The following is a 23,532-nucleotide window of genomic DNA, read 5'->3' on the forward strand; positions in this document are numbered from 1 at the left end:
TCGCAATCCAGAATGATCCATGCGCCTAAGAATGATCCATTCGTATGGTTGAGTTTTCTGAAGAATGTCAGGTTAAGTACAACACTTCAGTAGAACTATCAGTTCTACAGCTGGGAATAAAACTCAAACCCTTCTCTATCTTACCCTCTATGGTACACTGGCTCCTGGATCCCCTGTGCACACCTGTCTTCCTGCATTACTGGGATCTCCTGAGCACTGAGCTGAATAAGGACGGAAATGGCAGAGGAATAATTTAACACAATGTGGAGCTGCTGTGTGTGTGTGTGCGTGTGTGTGTGTGTGTGTGTGCTACAAACGTTCATTTTCCAAAAAATTAAATGTTACAAATAATTAAACAATTTTGTATTTAATTAAATACTGCAAACCAACATACTAAGTAATATCGCACTTTTCTGATTTCGGATTTGATGGAGGCTGTCTGGGATTACCTGTCGAACCAGAAGCATAAGAGACAGCTAAAGTCTGCAGAAGCACAGTCACAAATTCTCCAATAGGTTTAGAACAACCTGCCAACCAATTTTCTTATAAAACTGCAGCACATTGTGCCTAAGAGAACTGATTCAGTATTAAAGGCGAAGGTTGGTCACAACAAATATTGATTTTATTTAGTTTTTATTGTGTACTGCTCTTTGTCATGTTTTTTGATATTTAGAAACTTTTCACTCCATTTTGAAAGCATCATGGATTTACAGTTTTCTTTTACAGGTGCCAAGGACCCTTACACAACACCTGTCTGTGATTAAGTGCCTTTTGTGTTCATGTTAGCGTGTTTGCTTGATGACCACAACTCTGAATTTGGGTCAACAGGGTTTTCTTCTGCCATATTATCCAAAGCCCACTACATGCAGCATGATCCCCTCTGAGCTGGATGTGCGTCCTTCCTAAAGCGCCAGTGATATTCTGCTCTGTGGTGTTCAGGAGCTCCGGCTCCAGAGGAGGCTCCATCCTTTTCTCATCACAATACGTAAATTCTCCATGCAGAGCCGTGGCGTGGGCGGGCAGGGCACAGAGAGAGACCGTTCTGTTCGCTATGAATGCATTATTAACTCTGAGCAACATCTCGCTTGTTTTATATCACCAAAAACCCGCTTTCAATGGACCTACATCTGAATTGGCTAGTTCCCTCTCTCCGTCTTTATCTTTCTCTCCTTTATCTCTATGTATTCTCTCTCTCTCGCTCTCTCTCTCTGTCCTCAGACAGGTCTACATGCACGATGATTAATAATGGCTCATGAATGTATAGTTTAAAGCATTTATGCAGTTCATTTAACAAAATAAATATTTATTTACTTTCAGCCGAGTAAAATAAGCAGTATTATAACTGCAGCTAGAGCTACAAAGCAGGGATAAACTGCATGCTGCGTTGGAAATGCAATTCATATTGGAAATGCAAAAATTCTTTGAAACAACCTCTCGTGGTACCTGCAGCAACTGGACAGAGGAAGTATTGTGTCCCAAATAATGTCCAGTAGATGACAGAACTTTAAAAGGCACTATTTAAAGCAGATATTGGCAATTCCCCAGTTAAGTAATTAAGTAATGCCACTTTTAGTGCATCCAGCTATCATCCTGTTAGGTTGCCAACGGTGTTGGCTAAAAGCTGTACAACGTGACTGCTATAGCACCACCAAGTGCTATTGAGGGTTTAGATGTTTGGTCTAGACGCCTTATCTGCCTGCTATATTTGGTGGGTTTTGAGCACTCACAGATTGAAAGGGAAACAAACAAATATAAGATGTGTCTGCGCTGAGAAGCAAGCGCATAGCAATCAACACCTCCGAGATTTAATCGGGAGCCAACACCAAAATAATGCCACAGTGTCAGATGTTAATTTCATCCTTGGAGAGAAACAGCCATGGCACTGAAAGAAAAAGACACATTCTCGTGCCAAAACAGTGAGTGGGAGTGCATCCAGAAATCTGCACAGATTGCAACACATATGCAACTGTTGACTTGAGAGACCGACAGCATTCTGTCATCCGACGCGTGCAGGAAATGACTGATCTGATTACCATAGAGAGCTGGAAATATCAGACTTGAGAACTGGCAGGTGTGTTTTGATTCCACCCTATAACCATGGCAAAGGCGAATGGGCCTTACCTGCAACCCCAGGTAAACATCTTCTGAGCCAACACACTGAGCCAGCACACTGAGAGCCAGGCTCACGAGCAGATACAGCCAAAGCACTCTGTACACCCCAATGCATTCAGAACTGGGGTAATTTCAATTTGCATGAGCTGCATTGAGATCAATCATCACAGTTATTTAGCTGACGCTTTTATCCAAAGCGACTTACAGTTAATTTGACTAAGCGAGAGATGATCCCCCTGGAGCAATGTGAGGTTAAGGGCCTTGCTCGAGGGCCCAACAGCTGTGCGGATCTTATTGTGGCTATACCAGGGATCAAACCACTGACCTTGCAGGTCCCAGTCATGTACCTTAACCACTAGGCTATTCCAGTGCAAATGACAGAACTTCAGTTTGAAGGCATTTATTCCAGTGTGTACACAATTATCCATAATATATTATTATTATTATTTATATATTTATATATATATATATATATATATATATATATTCTTTTTTTATTATTATTATTATTATTAAAAGTTGACACTGCTTTCGGATTGTACAGTTTATTCTGACAAGCGAAAGCAGAGAGGGTAACAGATTGAGATGAGATCACAGCACAGATTGTGTCATGGCCCGTAGTCCACCCTCGGCCAAAGGGGGGGATTTTACACGGCTTTAACGATCATCCACAATCTTAAAGGCACCAATAAACAACTGAGTCAACATTTTTAAAAGATCATAAACAAAGAGCAGGCAGTATACTGGATGTGTTATTGCTCGCGCTGATTTGGGAGTTCACCATATGTACTGACACTCGATGTCACCAGTGACATCGTCTACCAGGTTTAAATAATGAAATGATTTGATGTCAGCGGCCACTGGGGGATTTACACACGTGTCACCTTGTTCATTTGTTTTATTTACAAAGCACTACGCCCTTCCCGGGGTCAAAGGGTAAAGTATTAAATGCATAAATATACTTTGACATTCAGGAGGGTAAGATAAAAAGCCTGTCCCTGTCTATGCAGTATTTATTCCAATCCATTCTCCTCCCGCTGCCACCTCTGATGCTTTAATACTTAATGGATTCCTTCCCCAGCCTGATTTGCAGGTTAACACGGCTTCACTGCCCGGCCAAAATTATGTATTTACACAAATGTTTGTCAGGACATTCATATCCCAGTGAAAATCCATGCTATTAAAATGTTTTATTATTGTTGAATTAGTGATAGCCAGATAATTATTCAAACATTGTGATTGTGATGATATGATTGAATGCACACAGTACTCTGAAGATGCTCATGAAGAGGGGCTGATTTAATGTCTGTTAATCTAAAGTGGATTTTTATTTGACCTGTTGGTATGGGCCGGAACCAGGCCTGAACACCTAAAACGCTTACATCTCAGCTCCACACCACCCTGGAGAGAGCTCTTTCCCCATTCCAACATCAACCGGGAACGGTGACATCCCAGCTCCACACCACCCCGGAGAGAGCTCATTCCCCATTCCAACGCTAACGTTCAGACTGCATTAAATATTAAAGCTCGAGTGGAAAGAGGCGGAATGAAAAGCAGACATCTTTACTTTGTTTTCCTTCTTCAGCTCGCACACTCTGTTTGCTCCTTGTGGTTGTCTTTTTTTTTAATCTTCAAATGGCACATGTGAAAAATAAGTACATGTAAAATCACAAAATTCTTCATAACAAAAGCAAGGGCATAGCACGACATGCACACGCATACATGCACACATACACACATGCACACACACACAGGCTCACATGCATGCACGCACGCACCCAGGGGCATACATACACATGCATACACACAGGCACGCATGCACAAACACACACACACACACAAAGAGGGATATTCGAAGGAAAGCTCTCATTGCCCCACAAAGACATGCACGCCACACGGTGCGATTGGCACTGACGTGAGATCCCAACTTTCACAGCTGCACTTCCTGTTTTAGCTCAGAGGCGTGGAGGATTTCTGCTCGCGCTCCTGCCGTTGACGAAAGGTGATAATTCTCAGCAGAACCTGCTCTTAGTTAGCACTGAATCTGCAATACAAGTTCGGCAGACAACTGCACTCTGTGGGGGCGCTGTACACACTCTGATTAGCAGTAATGCCGGAATCTATCACACTTTATGATCGGAGGACAGGCCGAATTGTGTCATTAATTCTGCACCGGGCCTAATGGGGGCGTGCAAAATATCTAAACCAAGAACTAACTGACCCAGAAAGGGGATCTACAGTAATCTAATTCAGTAATATCTCTGCCTAATCATTATGTTTCATATCAAATGTTCCTGTAATGCAGCAGTAAAAGCCCTAATACGTTGCCACAGTTTGATAAATTCTCACTCTCTCTCTCTTATTAATCACAGTGCATCTTGCACGGCATAGCCGTATGGAGAAATCTACTCTTTCACATATTGTAAATGAATCCTCCCGAATGTGCTCTTTTACCACTAATAAAAAAAACACAGAATTTATTTTAGTGCTTCAGAACAGAAGCTCTTGCAAAAGGAGGGGGAAGACGGGCTCAAAGGAATGGCCGTGTCTAAGTCGCGCATAACTTCAGACGCCTTTTTTGAATAATGCACATTTCTGAAGAGGGGGAGGGAGGAGGAAATGGGAAAAGGCTTGGGGAAATGAAACTTTTAAATTTGTGCTTTTTGTCGACTTTCTCAGCGAGCAAATAAATCATATGTCAGGCTCTGACTCAGGGAAAATGGCTTGATTTTAAAAAATCGAAAAGGAAGGGAAAAGAAGAAGGATTGTAATTTGGTGGTGAGCTCTACAAGGATTTTTCCCACATCTATTAACCCTTGGAGGTTATTGGCTAAATATGTGAAACAGTCCATTATCTTCCATTTGTTAATTGCTCCAACAGACAGAATTACACAATTGCCTGCGGTTGTTGTAGACACCAGGCATGAGTATCTCATTTTGAGGCAGTTTGAAAAACGTCCCTTTCGCCACAGTAAGCTACCTTTCTTGAAAGTGGTCCCAGTGGCTTATTTTTTACCAGCCATGGCCACTCACTGTAAAGCAGATTTAAAGGTTGTAATTCCATTATTGTATGAATTGGTAAAAATTATAGCCTTCATTAAAACTCAAGTAGGCTTGCCTGTTGCTACTAGAGATTGATTCCAGTAATAGAAGCCTCCCTAGATCCAACAGTTCATTCCACCCAAAAATCCCTGGAAAAGACGACTGTGGCCATTTGGCACTGTATGTTTCATTCCAGTGCAGCACTGAGTACACATTGATAATATTCATTATTTTTGTATCTAATGCTTAAAATGGTGCAGGCAGCGGTTTTTGACACAGCGGTAAATTGTATCAGTTGGGACCGTATGGGGTCACTCTGGATGCTCTGGTCGCATGTACTGTATTCTTATTGCTAGTTATTCGGTCTTCAGGATCCCCATGTCTGGGGGGGTACCCATGTTCTCTGGATGATGGGTAAAACACATTCCTTTACTCACCTTACAAGGTAAATGTTAGCCGATGGAGTAGAATGATTCCTTCTGTCGGTTATGCAACTGTTATTCATCTACATGTTTAGGGTCAAGGGGGGGTTATTTCTTCTGTTTGTTCTTTCCATGGGTCAAGAATCCAGGTATTGATTACGTGGCAAATTGACCATCGAGCGACGGTGCGCTGCTCTTTCTAACAATGAACAACTCGTCAATCCATCACTCAAGTTCAAACAGACGTCGCACTGCACTGGACAAAGTACAGTTCCGAACATGAGAAAAATCCACAAGTGAAAAAAAAACAAAAACATTTTTAATTATTATTTGACTCAAGAACCAAGAGGGGAACTCCAGGAACAGAGGCAACACAAAATCTCAAGTTGTCCATTGACCACTGTGGAGTTGAGAGAGCTTTAACAGGCACGTATATATTCACCATCTTGCACAATCCAAACCCCTGTGTTCAGCTGGGGGACTCGGGTCGCCTGTCCAGGCCCAGACTGGACATGAGCGCCTGGAGGCAGACGCTTAAGATTTTCTAGAGGATATTTTCATGGCCGGCCTCTGCCAAACCTGCCCTTCGTCCTCTCTAATCTTAATGTATTCCCCTTTCCGGCAGCAAGACAAATACCGTCAAGATTACTAAAACATAAGGCCCTTACTCTCATCAGTTCATTAAACACTGAAGCCGAACAGTCAATTCTGGGCATTACTGGCGATATCAAAAAAGAGAACGTGTCACTCATTAAAGAGAAACAGGACTGATTTACTTCATCAACCAGCCGTGAGCACTATAACGCATAGTTATGAAGCCAGTGGATTTAATGGGTCTCTGCCTTGGTCATTAGAACACACCAAGAGAAACTCTTGTAGAGCACTTAAATCTCCTGTGAAAATATTCAAAATAGCTTTCAATTAGGTGTCAATCTCTTTTTGATGATTCCAGCATCCATGGCCAAGCTGGGTTTTCTATCCGGGAACATAATGGTATTACAAGCACGGGTGACTCGCTGCGATTTTTCAGGCTTTGGATTTACAGCGGTTCGTGGGTGTAATCAGGACACCCTCTCTTTAGCCCACTGCGCTCTACAGCGTGTATATTAATGCACTATGGATCTGTGGGTTTTTTCACTCAATTCAAACGCGAGGCAGTAAATTTGGCAAACTCGAAAATCACAAGGAAACCGTGTCAAATGTGCATTAACAAGCCCCGCTTTAAGAACCTAACAGCGAAATCCTCTAGTTCTGCTGGATTCACACAATGCGATACAAGTGGAGCTGCTCCCTCGGTCGTGATTTAATGGGGAGAGAGAGAAAAGGGCGAAACAAACGGCCGTAAATCATGGCCGAATCTCGACAGAGATGGAGTCAGAAAGCGAGCGTTGTTGTACGGACACAATGCAACCGCCACGCTGACAGAGCTGTAAATTCTGAGGAATTCAGACCGGGCTAATCGCTGCAGCCTAGGCCCCCATTCATCATGCTGTAGGCCCACTGTCTGATTCATTACAGACAAGAAGGACACTTTCAAAGCCTCCTCCCCGTTTTAACGGATTTCTGTACACAAATTGACTGGCTGTCCCAGCATGTGGGGGGGAAACTCTACTCCTCTGGCGTCTGTAAACATTGACATCGCCCAAGTTTGTCGGGGGGGGAAGAGAACTGTGACAATGACAGCACTGATGACAGGAGAGAAGGAACTGATAAAGCCATAAATGTTCAACCTTTCATTGTATGTAAAAATTATTAGGAATAATTGATTGAACGAATCCCTGGCTAATCGGAATTTACAGAAATCAAAAACGACCAGACATTATCGGTCAGATCCCCGAAAAAGCTCATTATGCTGAATATACAGGAATTGGGGATTTGGGGGGATTTGGGAATTGTGGTTAGAAATGTGCCATAATGGTGCTATTTTCTGCCTATTAGCGGATGAGTGGAAATCTCATAGTGCGCATAGTGCGCAGCAGGAACCACAGCATGCCAGAGCACTAAGGGACGGCAGCCTCTATAAATATAAGGTGAATCCCCACTTTCATACAGTCAGGATCCAGATGTCTCTATGGTAACAATGCCATTTGCATTCAGAGTGAATCCAGACTTTGAGAGCTTTAGTTGTGTACATCCACATTATTCAATCGCATTGCATGTTATGATGACAATTAGCAAGGACATTTTACAAATCATTCCACTCAGCTGCAAAATGTGAGCACCATTACATGTTAAAGCCTAGTTATAGACTTATCCATTGCAGAAAATAAATGTAATTACTTATGTGTTCATTAAATTACCTCTTCCTGGAGCAGTTGGTATAATTCATCCCTCTCATGTCATTATGCGTAATTACATTTGAATATGAATTCATTTATATTGCCTCCACTCAAAAAAACTTTGTGACAACCATGTGAGACTATGATGTGCATCACATTCATTAGATTACTGCATTAACAATGCACCTACTTTAATTTCATAACATAACAGAAAGGAAACATAATTACATCCCATGGCTGGCCTTTCCAAAATTGCACATTGAGAAATGCATTTCATTGCATGAACCATGGAAAGCAAATCTATCAAAACTAATCAAAAGAAGGGTGGCACATTGATGCAGTGAATAGCACTGGTGTGCATGTTCTCCCCGTGTCCACAAGGGTTTCTGCCAGGTCATACTGCAAACATATCACAGATACCAATCTTGTAATTAGTTGGTCAGAAAATTGGCTATGAGTATCATGGCACCTTTCACTGGACTCCAAAGAAATCTTACAGAACACGATTGCAGCTCTTCAGTGAATCTTGAAGAAAAACAAGTCAAAAGGCAGATTTGTGAAAAGAAAAACCCTACAAATACACGTTCCTTACAAAACTTTGGTGTTTGTCATCACGCAATAATATCAGCATCGGTTTTGTAATTTACTTTAACCGTGACACATTGACCCCTTCTTTGAAGCGTAGAATAAAACGAAAGCCATTGAGGCAGAACCACGCAGCCAGCCAGTGTTCTTGGGTTATGCAGACCAATTTACACAGTGATTCAGTTCATTCAGGAGGTGAACGTCTTTGTTTGAGGAGTTATTTGGATCCAGGAAGTGCTCTTGGTTGATCTTAGCAGTTCTGAGCCCAGTTGTACGACACTGTGGTCAGAACCAGCCAATGGACCGGATGAAGTAAAGAGGGCTGAATCAAATGAATTACGGCGGCCGTTAAACTCGTGATGTCCTTTTATCACGAGTCCATGATGTCCACACCAAGTTCCCAATCTGTCTCTCCTCAAGCTGGTCATCGAGTGCATTCACCAGTTTAATTTCCCGTAGAAACACCTCCCTATCTATGTACCCCATTTTGATGTATGGTAATCGTTCTGCCGCAAAATTGCAGCCATGAATCATCCATGTGGGGTAGGCATGAATGGAGGTGGTAGGTGACATGAATCCCACCCCCATTCTCCCCCTTAACTATAAAGCACTTTGAGATGCTTGGAATGGATGAAAGGCAGTATAAGATGGAAGTCATTGTTGTGTTCTGTGATTATGAGCAATCTTGGGGGATGGGGGGAAGCGACAGCAGGGATGAAGAGGACACTGGGAATAAGACTTCGGCTGAGACAGAACCAGCTCGAAGAGGCCACCATACGGGGGATATGTTTATACTGTTCTTTGTTCTTAAACTGTACATATTTGTGGATATTTACTCATTCATTTGTGCTTTCATGGCACAATGATATCGCCACTGTTACTGGTTGGCAAGTTGATCTGATTCAATTCAGCTCCATCTTGCTGAAAACAGGCACTTAATGTAAAGTGGAAGCAAATGCTTGATACATAATTCCTCAATTCCTGCCACTAAAATAGGATGAGCAGAATTTTTTCCACAACCTGCTGCCAGTTTTACACATTCGATGCTACTAAAAGGAGACAGGCAGCGGTAGACACGTAGGCAATGTTTTAGAGGCATAAAAAGAGGGGGAGGGGGAGATGTGCCACACGCAACGTGTAAATGTTACCCCCTGACATCGCCCTGACAGAAAAGCTTCCTCCCCACCATAAAAGAGTAAAAATCAACCAGTTTCACCTTGAGACAAAAGAACTTCCTGTTAATTAGTGACAAAAGCAGACAGCGTCGGATCATTCTTGCCTTTTGTAAGAGAATGAAGAATAACAGTAATCTCTGCACTAAAGAATCAATGTCAAAGATCTGAACAAATAGGCCATCGCATGGGATAGACCTGATAGGGAAGCAGATCCCTCTATTTCAGACACCGAAGGGATGAAGTGCGCAATCCGTTCCCTATGGATCCCCATGCACCACGGCTCTGACATCCTCACCAACGTGGCCACAACCGAAGCTGGCGGATATGATGACTACAGAGACAGACCGCAGCGCAGGTTTGGACAGATAGACTTTATTGATGTGGCACTAATGGAGAGGGGGGGCTTGTGGTCACTATCAGGTACACAGGCGCAGCGGGGGGGGGAATGCTGACTAACACTGTTCAGTTTCCTTTTTCACAAGAAACCAAAAAAAACCTCACCCATCGTAAGTTATATTCACAGACTACAATTACATTACATCACCTGGCTGATCTGCTTAGTGGATGGAATTTCAAGGGAAATATAACATAACATTGGATATGATCCAATTAAGCAGCTTGATATGAAACTGAAGTAATTTGGGTAAAGTACTTTGCTAATGGCCACAATAGTAGACCCCTATCTGGGATTTAAACCAGAACTCTTTTGTTTAGAGGTAAAGCTGGTCAACCTCGTCTTGGAGAGACTCTCACTCTCACAAAGAAACACACATACATGCTCAGACACCCATGTACACAAGCACACCCATGCATGCCCATACACACACACACATGTACACAAGCACGCGCAGATACATGTCCATATACACACACACACATGTACACAAGCACGCGCAGACACATGTCCATATACACACACACATGTACACAAGCACGCGCACAGACACATGTCCATATACACACACCCATTTACCCAAGTACACACACCCATGCCCATACATACATACACACACACATACACACAGACACACACCCAAACACACACACAAACCCATACACACACCCACACATGCGCACAGACACGTGCCCATACACACATACAAACACATGCACACACACATATTCCCATAAACAAACACACACACACTCAGAAGCACACACAAACACACACACACAAAAACACACATTCCCATAAATAACCACACACATACACACACACACATATGCCCACAAGAAACACACACATACTCAGACGCACACACACACGCCCATATACAAACACACACACGCTCAGAAGCACACACACACACCTCCCGTCCCGTGCTGCTGTGACCTCTCTGTACACCGGTGAGAGCGCTGCTAGCCTGGCGGTAATTTGCTCTCTCAGGGTGTGCGGTGGCTCTGCTGCACAGCCAGGGGTTTGGCCACAGCACTGTGTGGCTAACCTGATCAGTCGCCACGGAGATTAAAAGGATTCCTGCAGACACGGCTGATTCCAGGCCAACTCCACCAGGAGCACGGAACAGCTGAGGAGGCAATTAAACACCCCAAAACTTCCACATTAAAAATAAAAGGTATGAAACACTTAATCTAAACTTAATAGGATTACTTTGCCGTTCTTGAATGACTATTTAGGGACATTTGGTTATGCATTTCAAATATATAATTATAAAAACCCATGAAATAATTGTAATATATTTTTCATGGATATGGAATATGCCACAGTTTAAAGTAAAACGAAGTTCAGGCCAGGTAGCCCTGAGCCAGTGTCTAAACTCCACAGTGCTATAGAATGGATTTTATGGAAATGTGCTCTTAGTCTGTGACCGCATTAAATGCTTGCATACAATGCTATTTGCCTTGCACAGACCATTTACTCAAATAATAACATTATCAACAATAAAAAGAATATTTATTTAATCTGTAGAGCATTGTGCTGTATACAGAAGGAAACAGCAGGGGTTGTTGGAGCTTGATTTGGGCTGAATAGTGGCTGGGTCCTGTACCAGCAGGTGTACATAATGCAGCTGTGTGGAGCTGATTGCTGAAGTTATACTTCTCTCTGACGTCTCTCCAATTCCCCAGCTTTAAATGGGAGACAGACCATGGAGTGGCTGCAGCAGGGGGTTATGGGAGTTACACAGGAGGGCCGTGGTGTCACCACACCTCTGTATCAGCACAGCTAAGTCACAGAGAGAGGTATATGGCCACCAAGACATCCAGAGAGAGTGAGAGAGAGCAAAGGATGGAGAGAGATGGGATTAGCGATAGCCTAGTGGCTACGGTGCTTGACTGGGACCTGGAAAGTTGGTGGTTCAAGCGGCAGTGTAGCTACAATAAGATCTGTGCAACTGTTGAGACCTTGAGCAAGGCCCCTAACCCCATATTGCGCCAGGGGGGATTGGCCCCTGCTTCAACTAATCAACTGTAAGTAGCGCTGGATACAAGGCATCAGCTAAATAGCTGTAATATAATAAAATGGATAGGGACAGATAGAGGGGGAGACAAAACCACAGTGAAAGAGAGCAGAGCACGGGTGGGTGCGATGGAGGGGAGGGGGGGTGCAGTATTAAGAGGGGACCCCACCACAGCCCTGGAGCCTGAAGTGAGACCCAAGAGACCACTGCTCAGATCCACTGCACTGCGGTAACAGAGCCAGGGCCTGACCCCCTGCCCACCTCCTCATTAAGCACACCCCACTTCCTACAGTAATTACAGCTATTAAGCCCACCCCCACTGAAGCATATGATTGCAACAGACCCTGGCGCTCTGCATTGGTCCCCAGGTTCCATGATGGTCTCTATCAGGTTTCAAACGGACCTGCCCAGCTCCGGCACTAGTTCTTAGCATTGTGATGTGGTCCATGATCCAGAATTAATTGCTGGCCACGCTACAGTACTTCTATTCTCAGGGTGAGGGGAATTTGGCTGCCCCATCACCCAGGGAGGGATCCAGTCAGCAGAGGGCTCCCCACCCCTCTGACTGAGGCTGCCCTCAACAGTGTCTCCCTGCACATTCAAAACATACTCTTTTCCACAAAAAGGAAAAATATAAAAGGGGAATTTCAAAATTGCGTCGCAGTCATTGTATTGCTGGCCTATTCTAAGACGGTGCCTCTGTTTTATTCCACACACAGCTGCATGTAAAGTGATTCAATGCAAAACAGCAAGATAAAGAACTCAGTGCATGAACCCATCTGACACGAAAATAAACACTTACAGTTACAATAGATGCTGAAAAAAAGAACGCTTTGCAGGTCTTTACAGCGATGACACCCCCTGTGTCATGCTCCAACATTCCTTCTACACCAGGTTGTGGTGGTGATTCTTTAAGGTCACAGCCCTGTAACAGCAGCTCCTGGCTCCTCTGTGACCAGGGAACAGAGTGTGCAGCTCCGAGGAGCCCCTGCTGCTGAGAAAACGCGGGCCAGTCTTCCCCCAGCGCAGCCAGCTCTGTGTCGAGATGAAAAGGACCTCAGCCCTCTATTCTAGCTTTTTTTTCTTCATCTTTCTGTTACACAAAAGGGAGGGAGGCCCTTGGGGGTGTTGGCTATCTCTGAAGGAACAAGCTTGATCTTCCTTTATTCCGCCCAAAGAAGAACCAGCTCAAAGTTTCACCAGCAGGAGGGAGGTTAATGACCCACCCCACACATACACACACACACACACACACTCACACAAATTAGAGAGCCTGTCCACTTCATCTACTGGAGAGGGGAGAAGTGCCACCAGGCTTCGCTAAGGAATGCAGGGCTGGGGAGGTACGCTCTTTTAACTGAATGGTACGGCCGTCCGTCACAAGGCCAAACAGCTGTTCACAAACGTGGCTCTCCCTCTATCTGGCCCATGAATCTATATCCAGCCCTGATTTTCTTTTCTCCTGGGTAATTAGCTACTGTCCTCACACCTGACTCCCAGGTAAAGGGGCGGGGGGGGAAACCAGCAGGTCTCAGCCGTCCTGCTCTATGGTGACCACTCGAAATGATGGCAGAGACGCCATGCCCCCATTCAGGCATCCTGTCACCATTTATCATGGAAATTTCTCATAATTACTCGTACAGATCCCATTTGCATGGAAATGACATGTTGCGGCGGAGGAACAAGGTCATTATATGAGAGTTGTGTTCCTGTGACAGAGGCACAGAGAGGGTCAGCTGATCGTAACACCCCATGCATTTCTGCCCGCCGATCGCACACACTGTAGCACTTTAAAGATTGTCTTAACAGACCTCGCCTGTTCCTTGTTTATTCAAGCTTATAATTAACTTCCAACTATTTATTGTTTGAAAGCCCCTTTGTTTTTCGGCACCCAAGATAAAGTTAAATAGATATCAAATTAATTAAATGCTTTACAGTTTACAGCGCGTCAGTCAAAGGTCAATTTGCATGCAGGAGCTGATCAATTACTTCCAAGGGGAAGCCAACAGTGAAATGAGATTGTTATTGTTGCTTCAATTTGGGAGAGAGCAAAACAAAGGCCTCATTGTTGCACGCTTATTGACTTTTTCATTTACATGTTATATGGTGTTAGTTTAGTCGCTAATTGGACGTCTTTTAAATCCTTTGTTACCATCATTTTACCCCCCCACCCAACCCCCTCTTTATGCCGCGGGCTGCAAGACACAAGCTGTCAGCCATCTCCAGAGGGACGCTCACACAGAAAAATCTCTCCAATCAGCTCCTGTGATGACAAGGGGATGGTCACAGCCCAGCTAGCTGGATTTCCTGTAGATTTTTTCTTCCGTTTCATCTCCACGGTTTTCCGTACGCCCGATTTCTCTCTCCTTCTCACTCATTCTCTCTCTCCCCCTACCATACTCTCTCTCCCTCGCTCTCGCTCTCTCCGTGTCTCCCTTTCTGTGCCGCGTTGACAAGCAATGCTCTCTGCAAACATTTATATGCATGGTTTACATTACAAAAACACAAATCAATTGAAAGCAATTATCATACAGTACAAACAGGTTAAACATTCTAATCATCTTGGCCTCTGAGGTAATTACAGTGAGTCTGACTGCTTCATTAGCGGACTATGACAGGGTATTTGCGGCAGTAGGGACATAATGTCACACCATAATTCCTCCAGTTGGGAACACATAAGGATCCCTTTGCTAACCACAAGGAACCAGTCATCGGTTTTCATCCGGGAAAGATGCACTCCTCAAGTCTTTTGCTAGCTCTCCTGTACTGTGCTGCAAGCAATTTATTGACCCCTGGGGGTGAGTATATCAATGAAGTGCATTGGCGTGACTGGAACAGCAGTGATATGAGAACTCAGTCCAACTGGAACGTTCAGATGTGAAAGAAAATTTTCTGTGAATGATTGTAAAGAATTATTGTAAAGAATTGTAGACTATATATAGTTCACTAGATCAGTAACTATTGTGGGTAACCCAAACATTTATTAGTTATTCCTCATTAGTTTAACCACCTAATATACTCTGGGAGGCACAGTTAATGGGGCTTCATTTAACAGGTCAGTTTTCAGTGGAATCTGAAAAAATGCTGAATTTGAATTTGTGGATACTTTTCCCAATTAAGATTCTACTAGGCTGACCAGATTTCCTCTTTTCAGTACCAAAAGTATCCATCCTAAATCCCTAAAATGTCCGGTTAAGTTTTGTTTCCGTAGACATACTGTATATAAACAACCACTGAGCCTAAGACTATGTTCACAAGGCCAGAACGTCCCATCCCCTTCATTGAAATGCAGTCGTCACCCTGGATTCTACACAGTGCTTCTCTACCTCTTCCTTTAACCACAGATCATCTCACTGTGTTACCGCCTCACTCTGTCTGACAATTTCTCCTTCTCTCTGTCCCCATCTCTCCGTTTCTCACTGTCTTACTTATACAAAGCACAAACTGTCCACGGAGAGCAGCAGCCATTCTGACAGAGAGAGACAGACAGACAGACAGACACCCAGGCACGTGTCCGCACACGAGGGGGCGAGGTGCGATACACGATCCGGGAGTGGGTAGAGTGTAACGAGCCTGGGGCAGTGGCAGGAGCAGTGCTAATCTCCACCGCATATACGCGCTACAGCGTATGAATTTTAATTCTGTAATTAAAGCATAATTGAATCGGTGGCTCCATATCTGCATGGTGAAAAGTGCCATAGGCCCCAATGAAGATTCAATCAATATCATGCACAGGGTGCTGGGATTGATCTCGAGACGCCCTCTGAAAAAGCAGCAGCACTTGTGGCGAAGAAGAGACAGATCAGTCTTATGATACTTTTCATTATCTTGCAATTTGATCTGGGTCTTCATTCTGCATTCCTCTACCCTTCCCTTCCCATCCACCCATCATTCCAGGAGCACAAAAAAGATAAACAGCCCATAAAATAAACAGAGATAAAACCTTCAGTTTGATTTGAGTAACAAAAAATAACTCTGAGAGGAACCTTTGAGGGGATGTTAATATTGTTAATATCTCCTAACTGTTAACATATTTTAAAGCATAAATGAGGGCAGAAGAATTCGAGCAGGGAAAACCAGGGCATGAAAAAAGCACCGTGACCAGAGACGAACAACAAAAGAGCAGGAGTTTGTTGACTCGTGACTCCTGTCTTGTTGTCTCAGGCCTCAGGCTGTGAGCCCTGTCTGTTTGAAGGCCGTTGCAGACATCACCATTTGAGTCATGCCGTGCCGTGACATCATGACATTTACTGTGCTACCTCTACTGACCAAGCAGCTGACGCTGAACTGTCAAAAAAACACAAACTACACGACTGTGCTCACTAACAGAACGGCCTCAGCACACATGACAAAACAATTCAAAATCATTCAATGTGTTTGAGAGCTTTTCTCTCTTGGTCAAATGAGGCCTTCATATAGACCTCACTGGGTTTATCAAAACAGCACTGTGTCCACAGTAAGTCTCCCTGGAGTAAAATCCAGCTATGACCTACTTCAAATGACCAGCTACCAGCTGTTTCAAAACACTGCTTGAGCTGGTCAAACCATGTTGAGTGTAGAGCTGGTCTGACTGATCAACCTTGAGCTGTTTCTTTCAGCAGGGCTGTTACTCTGGCCCAAGGTACTTTCCTTCCCTCAGCGAAGCCTGGAAGGCAGCAGCTTGTAGAACTAGAAAGCTAATCGTGACAGGCTTAGCAAACTAGCTAGCTCAGTGACATAGATACAGATAGATTTGATAAAAATACATCAAAGAAGTATGTGCACAGAATCTATGGTTGGCTGAGCTGAACCTGCTGCCTTCCAGGCAGCTACCTTCCAGGCATCACTGAGGGAAGGAGAGTACCTGGGGCATTACTCTGCGGACATGGCTGCGTCACACAGAAAGATAAGGTCCACAGTAAGCACCGAGACACCACAGCAGGCGGGCGTACCGGTTTCCCGGGAGATCTGGACGAAGGCCTCCACCCCGCTCTCTCCGTAGTTCCCCTCCGAGGCCAGCGTGGAGACGTAGTTCCAGCCCATCGCCGTGACGATGTCCAGCATGGCCTGGGCCTGGTAAGAATCGGGCGGCACCACGCGGGAGAAGAAGTCGTAGCGGGTGTTGTCACTCAGCTCCGGGGCGGTGGACGCATAGCTAATCTGAGGTATCTGTGGAGGCAACGGAAGACAGAAAAGAGAAGAAAAGGGGTCATATTAAGGCTGCAAAGTGCCATAGCAACATCCTAGCAACTGAGCATGTGGCATATTTCCAGTTTGTTTGAAATTAGCATCTGAGCACCATGCAGGATTTTAATTTTATATCTGACAGGTCATCCACTGAGAGATTAGCCGAATAAACACTGTAGAACAGCAGGATTGATTTATTTTAAATTGTTTGTCTCATGGTTGCATCCGTCCGTTTATGAATAGTACAAATATAATTATTGATAATTCCAAGGCATTCTTCTTCAAAGTCAGTCTCAAAGAGATGGACTGTGCAATTCTGGTTGAATAGACTTTGCATTTTGCTCAGTAATATAGGGGTCCTCCTTAGTCAGGTCCATAATATATAATATTTTGTTTGTCTGTTCACATGTTTTACAGCATTATGAAGGCCTTGGCTCATGGACTGTCTGACTACCACACTGCTGTGTTTTGCTTCAGTCTACAGCACATCCCTGTGCATACAGTACCAGAGATCCTCAGATTCCTCTGTATGCTGTGTGTACAATCGCACAATTGTTTTCCATTCTCTATATGACAGTGCCTGGTCAGGTCCTGACACAGGGGGACCAGTCCGCCTGATGTAAGAAATTATTTAAAGGGCCGCTAAGGCTGTGGAGAGTCAGAGAAAGGGCTGGCATGAGGAGGGAGGAGGAGAGGCTGTATGGCTGCTGGACAAAGCCAGCGAGGGGGTGGAGGGCGGATACAGTGGAATGGGGGGAGGGATAATGATCCTGGGGAACAATTGACTGACAGTTTGATTTCATTTGAGAAAAGGCCAGCATTCCCACGGAGGCTACTTTAACATCTTATTGGTATTCTGATCAAAATGCTGTGAGACCTGCCAGGGATACAAATGGCGGTCTGGCAGGGGCAGCCCATCACGGCAAGACCGATCGTGCTCATAAACGACACATCTGTAAATACGAACGATCTCCTGCGGCCCGGAACACAACACTATAATTTCTGCCTGTTTCTTCTCCTTTCTGCCATGTTTGTTTGTGTTAACGAACTGGAACCATGACGAGGAAGAAGAGAGATATAATAACGCACTTGATTCTCTTTGGTGTGTGAAACAAAGGGGTGTGAACCTCTCTGAAGTGTAACTGGTTTTTTTCTGGGGTCACAGGAAGGTAGGCCACTTTAACTGTGGCAGACAGTCGGCATACGACACTAAAATTACATTTACCTTCGAGAGGCAAACGCATTATTTCATTCCGAAACGTACAATTTCCGAAGATGCCTTCTGTGGGGATGTGGAAGAGCCTCCTCTTGAAACGGTATTACCATAATGCAGGGGAAACTTTCATAAAGTTCCCTTTCTGAAAGGAAGGATGAAGCAGGCTGAATGTGCAAGGTAGGGAAACCAAAAATAGATGCAGGTCAGGATAAATAATAACTGGGAGAAATTGCATATCTTTGCAGTAGACCATCAAATAAATTCAGATTGTAAAGTATCACTTTTGAGCACAGAGAATAGGCTGTGTGCATTTTTAGCCATCCTTCCCAAGCAGGCAGAGCTATGAGCCCTACACTTGATGAGCCAATAAAGCAGACAGCAGGAACTAAGATTAATTTTTCATACTTTTATAATATTGAATACCAGACTCATTTGCCTGCATGAAACAAAGTGCAATTGGAAGGAAAAGAGTAGATAGAGTAAAAAGACTGTAGCTTTGATTCCAAGAGAATATTTTACTATACAGTTTACTGGTGAAGAATTTCTATGTGAAGTTTTCTATGTTGATTCTATGTATAATTTGTTTGCTTTTAGAAAATAATTTATTGAGTAACACAATTGCTTTTTGAACACATAGTAGTCAAAACTATTAGCAACCTTAACTATAATTTGAAAAAATCAAAGTTAAATCTGCAATAATATTCTAGTCATTGATATAATCTGTCTCAATAAACTGTATTATGAGGAAAATCATGAGGGGGGCAAAGAAGAATCAAAGAGTTATTTGAATCTTGAGTTCACCAAGTCTTAAAATCTACCATAATGCATCACTTTCATACCAACAGGTTAGTTGGAAGGCTTGCACAAAGAAAGCCCTTAATGCGAACAACCAACAAATGCAAGCCTCTGGATTTTGTCACCAGTGGAACTATGACTGGACAGATAAACTTTTTGGCCACGCTCTGCATGTTTCCTATCAAAGCAGGAAGGCAGACTGTACAAGGGCAAATACCTCATAATCATAACCATCGTCAAATATATAGTACACAATTGATGCTTAGGGGCTGATTTGCTGCCAGTTGTGCAGGAGATTATGTTAAGATGATGGCATAATGAATTCCATCAAGTACCATGACATTTTACCCAAAAGAGTGGTTTCCTCTTTGAGATTTGGCTATTGCCCAGAATTTTTCCAGCACTGATTCTATCCCCTCTAGAAAAAGCCTCTATAAAAATATGATTGCATGACATGCTGCCACAACTAAATTAAAATGTGATTTATTGATTTTTTGATCAATACGTTGATAAATATCTGTCTGTGAACCTTCACACAAAGCCAATGAGGCTACATAAAACCAGTTACATAAGACAGGTTAAAAGTGTGGTTAGTCAAACTCATTGTAAAATCTAATGGAGCTAATTTCTTCCTAATAATTTAATAATTCTGCACATAATTTGGGCAGGATATTGAGGACTGAAGACTGATTAGCAATTGGACTGGAATGGTTCACAACAATAATAACAGGAAGGCAGTAGTGGGTTTTCAAAATTATTTTCTCTTAATTTTGTTTCCATTGATGAATTTGGCATTTTCAATCATAGCTGATAGGGAGCCCTTTTCGTTGTCTGGGGGAGAAGGCGGCATAAATCACATTTTTTAATCAACAACACTGCGTGAAACATGCCCACAACAAAATGCAGAAAATACAGCGTTCCTGGAATATTCACTTATTTTATCCCACGTACTGCATTTTAAGTCCCACAGTTAATTTAGAATGGACTCCCCACCAAGGAGCCATTATGGTGAGGTGATAGGTTCTCCGGTTAAACAGGCTCTAGATTCAGATGTTATGAGATTCAAACAATGACCTTGTACTGTATTTGGTTTTATCCTACTGGCCAGTTGTTTACTGGTAATTTCCTGTGAATTGGAGATACAGCTAAAATGTAGGCAGGCCTCAATACATAAGTTACATTCCAAAAAATTACAACATTACATCTAACAACATACACTATAGAGGGGTATTTTCTCCCATAAGAATGAATGGAAATTAGAGGGGTTGCATTCCAAGGTGCAGTTTTATGTCCCCCTGCGGCAGATAACGACCCATTTAATACCATGAGAATCAATGGGGAAAAGTAGAGAGGTTTGACTGTACGTCTTCCATTAAGCCTACCAGTGCACACTAGCCTAGCTTAATCTCACGACACTGTAAGCAATTCCCAACACACACACATACACGCCCACACCTCCAGCTGCTCGTACTGAAGGGTATGTTTCATCACTTCATTATGCTTATTTTAATTATTTTTCAAAGCCTCGTCTAGGTTCTTGCACATTAAACAACAGTACGTAATTATTCTTAAACACTCCCTCTGTATATAGTCAGTGAGCAATTTATTAGGTAGACCTGACATGAAGGTGACAGTAATGCAAATAACCACACATTACAACATTGGTATGCAGAGCATATCTGAACACACAACACGTCAAGCCTCTAAGCGGATAGGCTACATCAGCAGAAGACCAGGTATAAAAAATAAATACCTAATAAAGTGGTCATTGAGTGTATATACATATTTTACATATTTACAATCTTTCCTTGACATATGAAACAAATCTTTAAACACTTTATATTTAATATATTTTTATGGACATAATCCTTTGGTGGCAGGGAAGAAACAATGTAAGTGCAGGGCTAAATAATGACAATGTAAGTGAAGACAGACAATACAGTAGATCAACATGCAGCCCCTGTACTAATCATATACAAACGACTTATGATGTTAATACATTAACATTAAATTAAATAAGAGTTCAGTTATGGAACATTGTTATTACATGATAATTTCCCAATAATAAAACTACTGGGTAGGCACATAATATTATATATGTCAGGCCAAATATTGGAAAATTGCATAAGTGCAATGTTGTTTCAATTAAACGTATCTGAACATCACTGCAAATACACCATAGGTTAATCTAGGTCAGATCTTGAATTATAATCATTTTGAAAATTTATATATGGCTTCCAGTCACAAACTCATCTCAAATTGCGAATGAATCAATTTCATGCATGAATTATATTGTACACACAATATGTAAATGTGTACATGCATGTGCCATACAGTGTATAACCGCAGAACAATGATTTATTTATTTTAGACCACAAGTGATAAATCATGCTCTAAATCTGCACTGCCACTGTGAGATTTCCAGATGTCTGCACTTTGGGAGAACAAGAGAAGGAGATAGAGTAGTGAGAGGGAGTGGGGAGAGAGGGGAGGGAGAGAAAGGGGAGAGAGGGTGTCAGGAGAGAAAGAGAGGAGAAGGGAGGGAGAGAGCGAGCGGGGAGGGGTGGGACTTGACAGGTTTGAATTGTGACTTTCAACTGTATTTGAAGGCATCAGATGCACACGCACGCACACCGCCTCCAGTTCCCACCGGGAATCATACAGTATTTAGCACACCACAGGAGAGAGACTCCTCGCTCAAACCCGGAGCCTGCAGGGAAGCCTCGGCAGAGGAGTTTATTTAAATCTCTCCATCAGTGTCACCCCGCCAATGAATAATTCCCCCCTCGTCCTGGCCGCGTACCTATGAGAGGGGATCACGCCACGAGGGGTGGGCGCTAATGGAGCTGTCGGCCTCAGAGATGTTGTGCTGAGGTAATAGATGGCGGTCTGATGATACTAATTAACCCTGTAGCAGAGCCTAATTGTGAAACACTCTTGACAGGAAAAGGGAGGACACAGGTTGCAATAAATGGCGCAAATAGAGACCCATGCACAGGGGTGGGGGTACACACACACACAACGGTCACGCTAACTCAAACCATGCAGGTTACTATGGTCGGGGAAGATGGTTCTCAGACAGGACATTTGAAGAGAATAGAGTGTGGAAAAGAGTAAAAGCCAGTTTGACGGTTTGTTTCAATCATACTGCATGACATCGGAATTCCTTTCATCTTTCATCTCTCTCTCATTCTCTCGCTATCCCCCCCGCCCCCACCCTAAATATCTCACTTTGTTCTTGTCATCTCTATTCTCCATTTTGATGTCTTTCTTCATGTGTGTCTCTGTGTGGTTTTCATTTTGTGTGAGCGTGTGTGTGCGGGTCCTCCGTCCTGGGCATCCATCTTCCCCAGCTTATAGAGGCCACAGAAGAACAGTCAGCCTGGCCTTGCTGTCACTCAAGCCCAAATCGTGTATGAATAATGTTCCCTCAGTCTCCCTTAGACACAGCTGAGCATACAGCACATGACATCAGATGGCTCTCTGCAGTCATCTCCCTCCTGAAGAAACCCTATGCACAGTCAGGACCCCCACAGCCTAGATCTGTTATTCATAGACAGGCGCTGGCATTGTCTGCACACTGAGGGCTAAGTAAAGCTCAAGAGCCCTGTGTGAGGACAGTAATTTGCCACCAGCATTTTGTTCTTTGTTGTCTTTTTTTCTGGCGCTGAATATTTGCATGTGTCAGGACAGGGCTGTGCAAATCCATCCTATAAAGCTGGGCTAATCCCTTATTCTGAGAGTGGATATGACACCATTGTGATGAATGCTGATAGTCTTCCTCAGGCTGGAGATAAATGGCTACTATACCTATGAGAATACTCACCTCAATGGAGATATATATTACGTATACATAACAGACCTGGGTCAAATATGTAATTTATTCAGATTCAAATACTTTTCTGTGCTCAATTGATCTCTCCTGAGCCAACCAAGAGGACTAAAAGGCAAAGTTTGTACTGTTTGAGAGTACTTAGGTTCCAATACACCAGATAAGCTCAGTAAAGAATAGCATAGTATTTGAATCCAAAACAATTACATAGGTCTGACACATTAAGCTCATAGAAGTGTGCCCCTGAAGTGTCAAATGTGTAGGACAGGCTGTGTACATTTATGTCCATGCCAGGCACCTACTGATGGTTGTTTTTGTCAGGGTCCATGTGTCCATAATGACTGCTTCTCTCTGAATCCATGTGTCAATGATGACTGCTTCTGTCTGAGTCCATGTGTCAATGATGACTGTTTCTGTCTGAGTCCATGTGTCCATAATGACTGCTTCTGTCTGAGTCTGTGTCCATAATGATGACTGCTTCTCTCTGAATC

The 23,532-nt window shown here is 43.3% G+C and overlaps 1 protein-coding gene across 2 annotated transcripts in view; it reads right to left on the reverse strand.

Moving 5' to 3' along the window:
• Positions 1-23,532, reverse strand: part of LOC133134827 (metabotropic glutamate receptor 8) — a 165,698-nt gene that overhangs the window by 87,638 nt on the left and 54,528 nt on the right. For both annotated transcript variants that reach the window (XM_061251293.1, XM_061251294.1), the window contains exon 2: positions 16,964-17,180. In XM_061251293.1, coding sequence (XP_061107277.1) covers positions 16,964-17,180 — 217 coding nt within the window. The remainder of the gene's footprint in view (positions 1-16,963; positions 17,181-23,532) is intronic.

This window comes from Conger conger, chromosome 8 (genome assembly GCF_963514075.1).
Source record: "Conger conger chromosome 8, fConCon1.1, whole genome shotgun sequence".
NCBI classification, from domain to species: Eukaryota; Metazoa; Chordata; class Actinopteri; order Anguilliformes; family Congridae; genus Conger; species Conger conger.